The 14,168-nt window shown below is 44.3% G+C and overlaps 1 protein-coding gene across 3 annotated transcripts in view; it reads left to right on the forward strand.

Moving 5' to 3' along the window:
* Window positions 1–12,469, forward strand: part of LOC139573098 (carboxypeptidase Q-like) — a 36,369-nt gene extending 23,900 nt beyond the window's left edge. For all 3 annotated transcript variants that reach the window (XM_071396180.1, XM_071396178.1, XM_071396181.1), the window contains exons 5-7: window positions 8,647–8,758; window positions 10,608–10,699; window positions 12,245–12,469. In XM_071396180.1, the coding sequence (XP_071252281.1) occupies window positions 8,647–8,758; window positions 10,608–10,699; window positions 12,245–12,454 (414 nt within the window). In that variant the 3' untranslated portion in view covers window positions 12,455–12,469. The remainder of the gene's footprint in view (window positions 1–8,646; window positions 8,759–10,607; window positions 10,700–12,244) is intronic.
* Window positions 12,470–14,168: the final 1,699 nt, after the last annotated feature.

Consider the following 14,168-nt stretch of genomic DNA (forward strand, 5'->3'; position numbering starts at 1 on the left):
TTTCTTCTTTGTTTGCTGCTTGTTTGGTCTCCTATTCAGTTTGCAGTTTTCTTTTGATTTTTTTTCGATGTACTTTACTCTAAAAAAACATTTAAATTTCACATTTTACATATTACCTGTACTACCTGGTACCCCTGCACATTGACTCAGTACTGGTACTAATTGTATACAGCCTTCTTATTGTTATTTATTGCATTACTATTTTCTATTTTTATTCGCACATTGTCTTACTTTTTACCTCTGAATTTTGGGGGGAAAGCTTGTAAGTAAGCATTTGATGGCGGATCTACACCTGTTGTATCCGGAGCATGTCACAAACACGCATGTATTTGATTTGGCCAAAAGGCCAAGGTGTGATGTGATTTTTGGAAGCGTGGAATGTTGTACAGTGCTGTAGTTCCATGTGGTGTACAATACGTACAGCTTGTTTATAATTGGGTAAACTCCTGCTCTGTTCCAGGAAATGACAGGGTTTATCATAAGTGAGCCTGTGTGTCTGTCTGGGGGAGTATTTATGTACCCTTCCAGTCACATGACATGCCAACATCTTGTCAATAGACCAGTATAGTTGCAAACAGTATTAGAAAGCAATCGTTATCTAGAGTTACCAACATTAAAGAGGCCTATATGGAACTTTTGCCTTTTATCTTATTGGACAAAGGGGCACTCTTGTCAACATCATGACTAAAAGCATAGCGTTTGCAACTGGCAACTACATTTCCATAGTGCGTCTTTAACCAAGCTGTGTTCAACTTTGAAATAGACTAAAGTTTTGGTTGCAGCAGCAGTCCTCAAGCACTGTAATGACTTGGCTTGCACGTCTGTTTTACACTAAACAACTTATAGAACCTTAATTTATGGCTCAACTGAGATGATCAGGCCATTTTGTTGTGTTGAACAAGAGGTGGCCTGTCTGTCCAAATCATTTGAATCTATTAGGACTAGTTAGGCCAATAGCCGTCACTGCTCGTACTACCTGAACCATGCACCATCTGGTGTACTGGATGTTGAACCATGGCAGACATTATAGTAGTGATTAAAACCCCTGGCTTCTTCTCATTAGTGGTATTAAACTGGAAGTGAAGTGCTAGTGTGACCCCATAATGTTTTTCACAGGCTCAACTCCCACTCAGTTATTCCATGTGAACCTATGGCCTGTTCTCATCAAAGCATCGAGAAATCTGTTACAGAAAGTCTGATTTGACTTTATATTCAGGGTGGCTGTTTATGACCCGAGTATCTTTGGCTATATATGCAGAAATGGTTGTACCAATCACAGATTGTCCCTGTTATTTAATCCCATGATTCTGTACCACTCTACTGTGCCAGTGATGCATTTATATACATTGACTTCGGAAAGTATTCAGACCCCTTGACTTTTTCCACATTTTGTTAAGTTACAGCCTTATTCTAAAATGGATTAAATCATTTCCCCCCCTCATCAATCTACACACAATACCCCATAATGACAGGTCTCTACAGAGATGTTCGATCGGGTTCAATTCCGGGTACTGGCTGGGCCACTCAAGGACATTCAAAGACTTGTCCTTGAAGCCACTCCTGCGTTGTCTTGGCTGTTTGCTTAGGGTCGTTGTCCTGTTGGAAGGTGAACCTTTGGCTCAGTCTGAGGTCCTGAGCACTCTGGAGCAGGTTTTCATCAAGGATCTCTCTGTACTTTGCTCCTTTAATCTTTCCCTCGATCCTGACTAGTCTCACAGTCCCTGTATTTCTGTCCTTGAGCTGTTATTGTCTATTGATGATCTGTATTATGTTTTGTTTGGACCCCAGGAAGAGTAGCTGCTGCTTTTGCAAAACCAAAGGTTGATCCTAATAAAAAAACTTGAAATACCTGCCGCTGAAAAACATCCCCACAGCATGATGCTGCCACCACCATGCTTCACTGTAGGGATGGTGCCAGGTTTCTTCCAGACATGATGCTTTGGCATTGTCCAAAGCGCTCAGTCTTGGTTTCATCAGACCAGATCATATTTTCTCATGGTCTGAGAGTCCTTTAGGTGCTTTTTGGCAAACTCCAAGTGGGCTGTCGTGCCTTTTACTGGAGTGGCTTCCGTCTGACCACCCTACCATAAAGGCCTGATTGGTGAAGTGCTGTAGAGATTGTTCCAGAACGACAACCATCTCCCATCTCCACAGAGGAACTCTAGAGCTCTGTCAGAGTGACCATTGGGTTCTTGGTCACCTCCCTGACCAAGGTCCTTCTCCCCCTTGTTGCTCAGTTTGCCCTAGCACGAGTCTTGGTGGTTCAACGTGGTCCCGTGTGGCTCAGTTGGTAGAGCATGGCGCTTGCAACGCCAGGGTTGTGGGTTCATTCCCCACGGGGGGACCAGGATGAATATGTATGAACTTTCCAATTTGTAAGTCGCTCTGGATAAGAGCGTCAGCTAAATGACTTAAATGTAAATGTAAATGTTCAAAACTTCTTCCATTTAATAATGATGGAGGCCACTGTGTTCTTGGGGACCATCAATGCTGCAGAAATTTTTTGGTACCCTTCCCCAGATCTGTGCCTTGACACAATTCTGTCTCGAAGCTCTAGGGACAATTCCTTCAACCTCATAGCTTGGTTTTTTGCTCTGACATGCACTGTCAACTGTAGAACCTTATATAGACAGGTGTGTGTGTGTTTTTTTCCAAATAATGTCCAATCAATTGAATTTACCACAGGTGGACTCCAAGTTGTAGAAACATATCAAGGATGATCAATGGAAACAGGATGCACACATTTCTAAAACCCTTTTTTTGCGTTATCATTATGGTGTGTAAATTAATGAAGACATTTTTTATTTAATCCATTTTAGAATAAGGCTGTAACAAAATGTGGAAAAAGTCAAGGGGTCTGCATACATTCCGAATGCACTGTATCTATGAAGCGTAACATACCTAAAGTAGATTGTGTGAGGAAGGGCCAGAACAATTTAACAAGGTGTGTGTGAATCCCATTATTTACACTGCTAAGCCAGGCAGACACCTCTACTCTGACTGCAACTGCTGGTGGGCTCTGCCTGCCAAAAATACCCAGAGAAGCTGCAATTAAAAAGTGATTCATATGTTACACCTTTATGCATGAAAGTTTGTTTAGCTAAAGTTGAATCTCTCCCCCCACTTTAAAGTGCTTGCAGCCAGGGAAGTCCACCAGTCAAGCAAATTAGTATCGGTTTCAGTCTGGCAAGATGGGAGTCTGATAGGGACAAGGGAGGTACACTGGGAATCAAGTTGAGGACTTTAGTTTCTCTGACAAACACTTAAGATTTTCACTTTAGTTTGGCTACACAATATAAGCCTAAGGGACCACACACACAACGCACCGTTTGGCGCGGTGTGTTTTAGGGACCACCCGCTGGATGTCTGCCGTTCGGCGCGGTGTGTTTTAGGGACCACCCGCTGGATGTCTGCCGTTTGGCGCGGTGTGTTTTAGGGACCACCCGCTGGATGTCTGCCGTTCGGCGCGGTGTGTTTTAGGGACCACCCGCTGGATGTCTGCCGTTTGGCGCGGTGTGTTTTAGGGACCATCCGCTGGATGTCTGCCGTTCGGCGCGGTGTGTTTTAGGGACCACCCGCTGGATGTCTGCCGTTCGGTGCGGTGTGTTTTAGGGACCACCCGCTGGATGTCTGCTGTTCGGCGCGGTGTGTTTTAGGGACCACCCGCTGGGTGTCTGCCGTTCGGCGCGGTGTGTTTTAGGGACCACCCGCTGGATGTCTGCCGTTCGGCGCGGTGTGTTTTAGGGACCACCCGCTGGATGTCTGCCGTTTGGCGCGGTGTGTTTTAGGGACCACCCGCTGCTGAATGTCTGACTGCCGTTTTGCGCGGTGTGTTTTAGGGACCACCCGCTGCTGGATGTCTGACTGCCGTTTGGCGCGGTGTGTTTTAGGGACCACCCGCTGCTGGATATCTGACTGCTGACATTTTTGTGCAATTCTACATGTAGAATTGGATTGCAAATTATGGCCAGCACTCTGTTCAGAGCTGCTAAGTACTCTGGGTTGGCAAATGTTACCGGTGTGTCCGAGCCTTAAGATGATGCTCTTCTGCTACAAATGTCATATAGGCTACTGTTGTCTTGCTTACTCCTATATGGTTCATAAAGCCAGATTCCCAGACTCATAGTATAGATTAGATATCAAGTTACCTGACATGGCAAATGAGTCTGTGATAAAGTTGCCTGAAGAGTGACATCATGTTTAATTTTGCTTAGTTTCTCTGCTTGGTATCCTGAATATGTTTTCATCAAAATCATCTCTGCTCAAACAAACCTTAAAGAACATCAGAGTTCCCACAGTGCTCAGGATCAAGTAACCTTTGTTCTCTGTTGCCACAGCAACTATACCTGAGTCTGTTCCTGAATAAACAGAAGAAGAAACCGGTCACAGGATTCTTATTTTCTTAGATGTAGGAAACCAAAGGCTAATTCCCGGACATTGGAAGATATGTTGAGCACAAGGAGGTTATTTCCTCTGTCATTTATCAAAACCTCTTCTTTCTCCTCCCTCTTTTCTGGCAATGATTTATTTTCTCATCTGAAATGTAGAAATACTGATTGGGTGTTTCAATGGCAGTAGTAGCAGTAGTGGCAGTGGTAGTAGCGGCAATAACAGCAGTATAGTAGTGGCAGTAGTGGTAGTATAGTAGCAGCAGTATAGTGGCGGTAGTAGCGGCAGCAGTATAGTAGTGGTAGTAGCAGCAGTATAGTGGCGGTAGTAGTGGCAGTAGCAGCAGTATAGTAGCGGCAGCATAGTAGTGGCAGTAGCGGCAGCATAGTAGTGGCAGTAGCGGCAGCATAGTAGTAGCAGCAGTATAGTAGCAGTAGTAGTAGTAGTGGCATCAGTATAGTAGCGGTAGTAGCAGTAGTAGTGGCAGCAGTATAGTAGCGGTAGTAGCAGTAGTAGTGGCAGCAGTATAGTAGTGGCAGCAGTATAGTAGTGGCAGCAGCATCAGTATAGTAGCGGTAGTAGCAGTAGTAGTGGCAGCAGTATAGTAGCGGTAGTAGCAGTAGTAGTGGCAGCAGTATAGTAGTGGCAGCAGTATAGTAGTGGCAGCAGCATCAGTATAGTAGCGGTAGTAGCAGTAGTAGTGGCAGCAGTATAGTAGTGGCGGTAGCAGCAGTATAGTAGCGGTAGCAGCAGTATAGTAGCAGCAGTATAGTAGTGGCAGTAGCAGCAGTGCAGCAGCAGTATAGTAGTGGCGGTAGTAGCAGCAGTATAGTAGTGGCGGTAGTAGCAGCAGTATAGTAGTGGCGGTAGTAGCAGCAGTATAGTAGTAGCAGCAGTATAGTAGTGGCGGTAGCAGCGGTAGTAGCAGTATGGCAATAGCGGTAGTATAGTAGGGGCAGTATAGTAGGGGCGGTAGTATAGTAGTGGTAGTAGCAGCAGTATAGCGGCAGTAGCAACAGTATAGTAGGGGCAGTAGCGGTAGTATAGTAGCGGTAGTGGCAGTAGTATAGTAGTGGCAGTAGTATAGTAGCGTCAGTAGTAGTAGTGGCAGTAGTATAGTAGTGGCAGTAGTATAGTAGCGGCAGTAGTAGCGGTAGCAGCAGTGTAGTAGTGGCAGTAGTATAGTAGCGGCAGTAGTATAGTAGCGGCAGTATAGTGGAAGTAGTACCGGTAGTAGTAGCAGCAGTATAGTAGTAGTGGCAGTAGTAGCGGTAGTAGTAACAGTAGCGGTTGTAGTAGCAGCAGTAATAGTAGCAGCAGGATGTGAGGGCAATAGTGTGTAGTTCATCATAACTCACAAATGGAGAAGACAATGGGGTAGATATGATTTATCTGACTTATACCTACGATATTTTAGGCAGTTCACTGGGTAAATTCATCAGCTTAGATTTCAAGGCTCTTCTCTTTTTCAATTTGTCAGAGTATGAAAACTATTTTCAAAGGAGAAAGTGTGTTCCATTTTGATTTCGCCTAAACTTTAAACCTTGGTCTGTGAAGGTCCTGATACATCAGCTTCCATGATTAGTCTGAAGGGTTTTCTGACGGCATGCGTCCGTTGGCATGGTAACCAAGCTAACTTTGAGGTATTGGTAAAAATGAATAAATGTACTTCAGGGAAAAGATATTAGACCTATGCATTTGATTTCACGTTCTAGTTTTGGGAGTGCATTTTTGGGCAAAACCAGCAGTGCAAAGTGGTAAAGAAACCAGCAGTGCAAAGGGGTAAAGAAACCAGCAGTGCCAAGTGGTAAAGAAACCAGCAGTGCCAAGTGGTAAAGAAACCAGCAGTGCCAAGTGGTAAAGAAACCAGCAGTGCCAAGTGGTAATGAAACCAGCAGTGCCAAGTGGTAAAGAAACCAGCAGTGCCAAGTGGTAAAGAAACCAGCAGTGCCAAGTGGTATTAAGGTTATTAATGTTAAAGAGGATCATATTTACTCATCATAATCGAGGGGTTTGGGACTCACTCTGCCAGTCCTAGTTTACTCATTATCATCGAGGGGTTTGGGACTCACTCTGTCAGTCCTAGTTTACTCATCATCAAGGGGTTTGGGACTCACTCTGTCAGTCCTAGTTTACTCATCATCATCGAGGGGTTTGGGACTCACTCTGTCAGTCCTAGTTTACTCATCATCAAGGGGTTTGGGACTCACTCTGTCAGTCCTAGTTTACTCATCATAATCGAGGGGTTTGGGACTCACTCTGTCAGTCCTAGTTTACTCATCATCACAGAGGGGTTTGGGACTCACTCTGTCAGTCCTAGTTTACTCATCATCAAGGGGTTTGGGACTCACTCTGTCAGTCCTAGTTTACTCATCATCAAGGGGTTTGGGACTCACTCTGTCAGTCCTAGTTTACTCATCATCATCGAGGGGTTTGGGACTCACTCTGCCAGTCCTAGTTTACTCATCATCATCGAGGGGTTTGGGACTCACTCTGCCAGTCCTAGTTTACTCATCATCAAGGGGTTTGGGACTCACTCTGTCAGTCCTAGTTTACTCATCATCATCGAGGGGTTTGGGACTCACTCTGTCAGTCCTAGTTTACTCATCATCAAGGGGTTTGGGACTCACTCTGTCAGTCCTAGTTTACTCATCATCAAGGGGTTTGGGACTCACTCTGTCAGTCCTAGTTTACTCATCATCATCGAGGGGTTTGGGACTCACTCTGTCAGTCCTAGTTAATTCGTTCAACTATTTAGTGGCGTAACGATGGGAGCTGTTGAATCATGTCCTATTGGAGGTCAGTCTGGTTATTTTTAGCCACGATCGATGAGTCTACAGTATAGTCCCACCAAAATCCATACCAATGACTCTGCGTACTCCTGTGTTGTTTCTTGGACAAGAGACGGGTTGAAGACTTGAAGTCCTCTTCATGGAAGAAGGAGATACTTTTAACACATGGCACACACTGAGTGATGGGGGGTAGTTTGGTTTATTTTCAGCGTCTACACAAAGGCTCCTCACCCCCATCGGCCCCCTTCCTCCCTCTCTGTATGGCACACTCCCATGTCTACCGACGACAGCCAACATCTGCAAAAGTTTGTTCTCAAACTTATTTTTCCTTCTGACCATTGTGAAGTGAATACATTTTTTTCATCAGACTTTTTTGTGTTTCTTTCTATATATGTTGTGAACACCTTTGACGTTCTCCTTAGACATTTGACTATATTTCGCTACACATTTCACTACACCCGCAATAACATCTGCTAAACATGTGTATGTGACCAATAACATTTGATTTGATATCCCATAAAGCTCTGGGGAAAAGGAGTTCACTAGATACTGTAGGGAATAGGGTATCATTTGGGATGCACACTGAGTAGGATGCTGACTGTTGACCCCTATGCAGCTACACTACATTGTAGTCCCAGACAGCCACAGGTGAAATATTGCATTCTTTAGCTTGGAATGTCCGGTTCACCATTCTTCCTTTGAAACCAAACCTGTGGCCTATAATGACTGTACTGATCTCCAGTATGTAACGTATTACAGAGCCCAGGTCTGCTAGCCCTCATTCACGTGGTGTTTTTTGTTTCAACACCTTTGGCTTCCTCCTTTGACATTTTATCATTAGTAGGATCCTGCTGGTTGTTGACGCCTCCGTAGCTATTGGCTACAGTACATTGTTGTCCAAGAGAACCGAGGGTGAAACCTGGACTTTCCGGTTCACCATTCTTGCTTTGAAACCAAACCTCTGTCTGACCTACACTATAATGAATGATTGTATTGCTCATCCATGTAACTTAGTAGTGACCTCAGGTAGGGCTGGGAATTGCCAGGGACCTCACGATACGATATTATCGCCATGCTTAGGTGCCAATACGATATGTTGTGGTTCTATATGTATTGCGATTCGATACTGTGATTTTATTGTGATTCGATGTTCCAGACATATTGCTCACCATACTGTATGTCTGCTGCAGAGAGACGAGAGCCATGAGAAAACAAGTTTTGATCAGGCATGAAAATACAATATCTGAAAACAAATTGGCTCCCTAGTTTAAAAAGAAGATGGAGAACAAGCTATGAAGGAAAAATGAGATTTTGGTGCAGGTACCGCCAACTAGAGCAAAAATAATATTGTCGATACGATATAGCATAAAAAATAATATGCCGATATGTAACTATCGATTTTGTAATTCCCCCCCCCCCCCCCCCCATCACTAAACATAGGTATGCTGTCTGTCCAACCCTTCAGGTGGTGCTGCTCAGTGGTCATCTGGACAGCTGGGATGTGGGCCAGGGGGCCATGGATGATGGTGGTGGAGCACTCATCTCCTGGGAGGCCTTGTCTCTGCTTAAAGACCTGGGTAAGAACCTGGGAGACCCTGTCTCTGCTTAAAGACCTGGGTCAGCACCAGAACCAGGGAGGCCCTGTCTCTGCTTAAAGACCTGGGTCAGCACCAGAACCTGGGAGACCCTGTCTCTGCTTAAAGACCTGGGTCAGCACCAGAACCTGGGAGACCCTGTCTCTGCTTAAAGACCTGGGTCAGCACCAGAACCTGGGAGACCCTGTCTCTGCTTAAAGACCTGGGTCAGCACCAGAACCAGGGAGGCCCTGTCTCTGCTTAAAGACCTGGGTCAGCACCAGAACCAGGGAGACCCTGTCTCTGCTTAAAGACCTGGGTCAGCACCAGAACCAGGGAGGCCCTGTCTCTGCTTAAAGACCTGGGTCAGAACCAGAACTTGAGAGGCTCTGTCTCTGTTTAAAGACCTGGGTCAGAACTTGGGAGGCCCTGTCTCTGCTTAAAGGCCTAGGTCAGAACCAGAACCTGGGAGTCCCTGTCTCTGTCTAAAGATCTGGGTCAGAACCTGGGAGTCTCTGCTTAAAGACCTGGTTAAGAACCAGAACCTGGAAGGTCCTACTGTTCCCTACTTATACTGAACTACGTTTGACCAGGGCCCCTAGTCAAAAGCAGTCCACTATATAGGAAAGAGGGTGCCATTTAGGATCTAGACTATGTATCTGGAACATAATCCACTATCTCTGAAGGTCTTATTGACATGAGCCTCAAAAAAAGATGAGTGTTTTGTATTGAGTCTATTGGCATCTTTTGAAGCTGTTTTGTGATCAGGGGCCTTATGTATCACGCGTCTCAGAGTAGGAGTGCTGATTTACGATCAATCAGTTTAGTCTTTTACATAACTATGAGTAAGATAAAATGGACAGGAGAGACCTGATCCTAGATCAGCACTCTTGGTGACGTACACTTGAAAATGCATTTAAACTGCGGTCTGCTGACTCATAAAATATAGCAATTAGCATGGCTTACTTCATTCTTTTTCTGGTCATTGTTCACTTAATGAAGTATGACTTATTTTTTCCACATGAAGTGTAATTAGACACGTAAAGTAGACCACCAAGCTGTTTGTGCTCTCTGACCGAAAGCCTTAACGTTGACTTGAGAGAAACTTTCCTTTTTCCACTAATGTTGCAATGGAAACTATGTCATTCCCATTGAATATGTGAAGACATTTTAATGTCTGGACAATAATAACCAGTCGCTGCTTTATTGTTCATTCTTGCGGATGGATGGATGCATAGTAAAGTACTTGGCTGGAATATGCTCAGCTTTGCCCGCTATTAAAGAAGAGGACCTATCATCAATGAAACTTTTAGTCAAGATGAAGCCACGGAGCAATAATTGGTCCCTTGGGCTTTGTTCAGCTACGTCCCAAATGGCACCCTATTCCCTATATAGTCCAGTACTGTTCACCAGGGCCTAACAGTAGTGCACTACATAGAGAATAGGTTGCCATTTGGGACTGAACCCTAGACATGGCACTGATGTCAGATGAGGGTGTAGGCTACAGAGTTATATTAGAGGACCTCTATAGGAAGGGAGTGGCCTGCTGTCCTTTGTAGCCCACATAAAGTAGTAGCCTCGGGGGGGGGGGGGTCACTTCTAGAATAACACACAGGCTGAAACCCAAATCAGATAAGTTGTCTCTGGAAGTCTTATCTATGACTGGGGCTCATCATTGCAGTGAATATTGACTAGGGTCTGGTGAATAGGAATGTTCTGCTGAATATATGGAATATTAAACAGCCCACGGGTTGCTGAGGAAAAGGGAATCCATTTGTTGTAAAGCTCTTTCTGTATTGCTGCTTTGTTGAAATGGTTGTGGCCCATGTATGAATTGTGATTGCGTGTCCAGGTCTGCGTCCCAGAAGAACCCTCCGGACAGTGCTGTGGTCTGCAGAGGAGCAGGGAGGGGTTGGAGCGCAACAGTACTTCCAGCTTCACAAGGTACCTTTCTACCTTGTTGGCTTTTTACTGTCGATTAAACTTGTACACTCTAACCAGTATCCTCCTATCATACAGTACATCCTATAGCCCTCAAACTCAACTCTGGACCTGGAAGTCAGTTCCACTGCTTTGTTTCATTGTTCCCCTCTAATCAGGGACTGATTTTAGACCTGCAAATGAGCAGGCTGCGGAACTCGTAGGGTCAGAGTTGACTAGCAATGTCCTATAAGATCCTTTTTTGGCTAGATTTAAGACTTCTGTTCTCTCCGCTTTAGATTCTTACACACACACACACACACAGGGGTCCACTGCGTAGAGGGGTAGAGGATGAAACAGCACAGCTATTATGTGGTCGTTCTTACATTTTGAATCGTTGACCCCAGTCTCCTTCAGATTGTGTGCGTACCAGTAATAGCATATTATTATCAATAGCTGATGGCTTTTCATCTACATCAGCTTGTTCTAATGTGAACGGAATCAGAATGGCCAGAGGTTAGAGGGGAACAGAGGGTTTACATCCTGACTCTGACCAGAGACCCACCTTCTCCCTGGCCTGCACTGGATCCAACTACAATCTATTTCCTCAGATTTCTCCAAAAGCTTCAGTATACAACACTAAATGTCCACTACACTACATCAGTGGTATTCAATCTTTTTCAGCAGGGACCCCATTTTTTTTTTTTCACCAGAATTTCTGGGGACCCCTTTTTTTTTCGCTCTAATTTCTCGTGAACCCACCCCATAAATTATGACAAAACTTAAAAAATTGGTACATTTCAATTCTTACATAAACTAAGACCTTCAATTCATTACACTTTCATCTCTTATCAAAATGAAAAGAAACCAATAAATACATTTACTCAATAACATTTTATTTATCTAATTATCTTTCTCAAAAATGTTTGCATGTTGTCCCCTACAATAATCTGTTCTTTACATTTTTGTTTCCGTGCCCCCGACTTTGAATACCACTGTCTTAGATCCCAGCTGGCCCTGCATTGACGTTTGCAGCAAACGTTCCCGTGGTGTTTATCAAAGAGGAATCTGCATTGACTATCATGGAGTTGGTGTTTCTATTCCACTTTGTGGGACATTCTATGCGCTCTCCCTTGCAGAAGCGTATTTGTCATCCAGTGTCTGAATGGGGGGTGATGGTCCAGTCTTTTCACCCTACTTCTCTCACATCCTGGTAAAGCTTTTTAGCTCGAACGCTGGCCAAATAAATCAACAGCCAGGAGAGATGAATGTACAAATGTATTTCTCTGTGTGTTGGGCGTGTGGTGTGCGTTCTGGTACAAAATGGTTGTCGTGCATCATCCAAGAATGCTACACGTTTGCGGTTGAAGAGGGGAGTTTCCCACCTTACTATATATTTGTATTTATTATGGATCCCCATTAGTTTCTACCAAGGCAGCAGCAATTCTTCCTGGGGTCCAGCAAAATTATAAAGTTATACAATATAAAGCACTTTCAGCACTGGAAAAGCACAATATAATTCCAATCAATGATTATTTACGATTGTATACCTATTCTGCTGTCCCCCAGGTGAACATCTCTAACTTTAACCTAGTGATGGAGTCTGACATGGGTACCTTCACCCCCCTGGGGCTGCAGTTCACAGGCTCAGCCCAGGCCCGGGCTGTCATGGCTGAGGTGATGAAGCTACTGAAGCCCATCAACACCACCACCCTGGAGGAACACGGAGAGGGAATTGATATAGAGATGTGGATGGATGCCGGCGTGCCAGGTGTGTAGACTCTTCTGTTGTCTGTCTGTCTGAGTCAGTAGGAGCCAGGTGTGTAGACTCTTCTGTTGTCTGTCTGTCTGAGTCAATAGGAGCCAGGTGTGTAGACTACCTTCTATTCTCTGTCTGAGTCAGTAGGAGCCAGGTGTGTAGACTCTTCTGTTGTCTGTCTGTCTGAGTCAGTAGGAGCCAGGTGTGTAGACTCTCTTCTGTTGTCTGTCAGGGAGATAAGCTGAGGAGACTTCCTCGTAGTCTATTTGACTCTTGTTCCACCTGTGTCTCTGTGACCTTTGTCAAATTAACAAGCCATGTTCCCCTTCTGCAGAAGTGTTTTTGACCTTTTCAAAGAGGAAGTAGCACATTATTTCTAGACCAATTGAACATTCAGTTCCACATTGTCTCTGTGGTCATTTTTGTGGAGTTGATCAGTTTCTCAAATAACATTTATATGGAAGTGAAATATGCTATGTACTCCGATTTTAAAAAGAACTAGTGTTGCTACAGTCTGTAGGCAACCAAATCATTTGGTATGACAGGGAAGAGGAAGTGTACTATGAAACACATCCCCAGTAACGTATTTGTTGTGCTGATATTTGCTATGACAGCAGAAACTTGTCTGTAGACTAAATAAAGGGTGTGAGAGAGAGAGAGAGAGAGATGGCCTCAGCCTACCAGCATGTGTTAACTCTAACCTACTTCATTAACATGGGTTTCATCCAACACAGTTGTTTTGGATCCCTTCAAGCTGAGGTGGAGATAAACAATGAAGCTCATTAGGAACCAGTAGAGGGAGAGGATGTTTTAGAATTCATAAAGTGTCTCAGAGTAGGCTAGATGTGCTGATCTAGGATCAGGTCCCTCCCCGTCCCATCCATATAATCCTATTCATTATGATCGAAAAGACAAAACTGATTCTAGATCAGCACTCATACCGTACGCTGAGACGCTTTATGACCACAGGCCCAGACCTCTACAGTAATCTGATGAGCCCACTTCTCCCTCCATCAGTCCAGCTAATAGACGAGTCTTTGACTGTCCTCAGCCTTACCCAGACACAGTGTAACCACACCTGTATAAAGACTTGTTATAACAGGTCAGCCTTCTACTGTAAAGGAAATGTTTCAGGAATGACATCACCTTATCTCAGTGGAAAAGTAACTATTCTGGGTGGATGAATGGTGTAACCAAGAGAGGGGCTGTTCACTGTGAAAAGCCACAATGTTAAACAAATGAATCACCGAACCAGCTGTCCAAACACCTCACTCTCATTTCACATAATGGCAAAAAGTCTATGTGTTCGTCCCAAATGGCACCCTATTCCCCATATAGTGCACTACTTTTGAACAGGACCCATATGTCTATGGTCAAAAGTAGTACACTATGTAGGGAATATGGTGCCATTTGGGATTCAACCTAAATGTAATGCAGCTCCATCCAATGACCTTTCACTACACACATTCCTTCATTTTTCCAGAGTGAAAATGTTGTTACTTTTTCTCTCTGTTACAGTGGATTTGGGAACATGGTTGAGACTACAGTTGCTTCCCACATCAGTACCACCAGAGCCAGTCTCTCTCCTAGCATTGTCTCCCTATTTCACTTCTGGATTGTCCTTACAAATCAACATAAAGGGGAAAGGACATAACAGTCTCTCTGTCAGGAAGAATACAAGACAGAAAGCTAGATGTTTAACAGTCTCTCTGTCAGGTAGAATACAAGACAGAA

Source organism: Salvelinus alpinus, chromosome 4, assembly GCF_045679555.1.
Source record: "Salvelinus alpinus chromosome 4, SLU_Salpinus.1, whole genome shotgun sequence".
NCBI classification, from domain to species: Eukaryota; Metazoa; Chordata; class Actinopteri; order Salmoniformes; family Salmonidae; genus Salvelinus; species Salvelinus alpinus.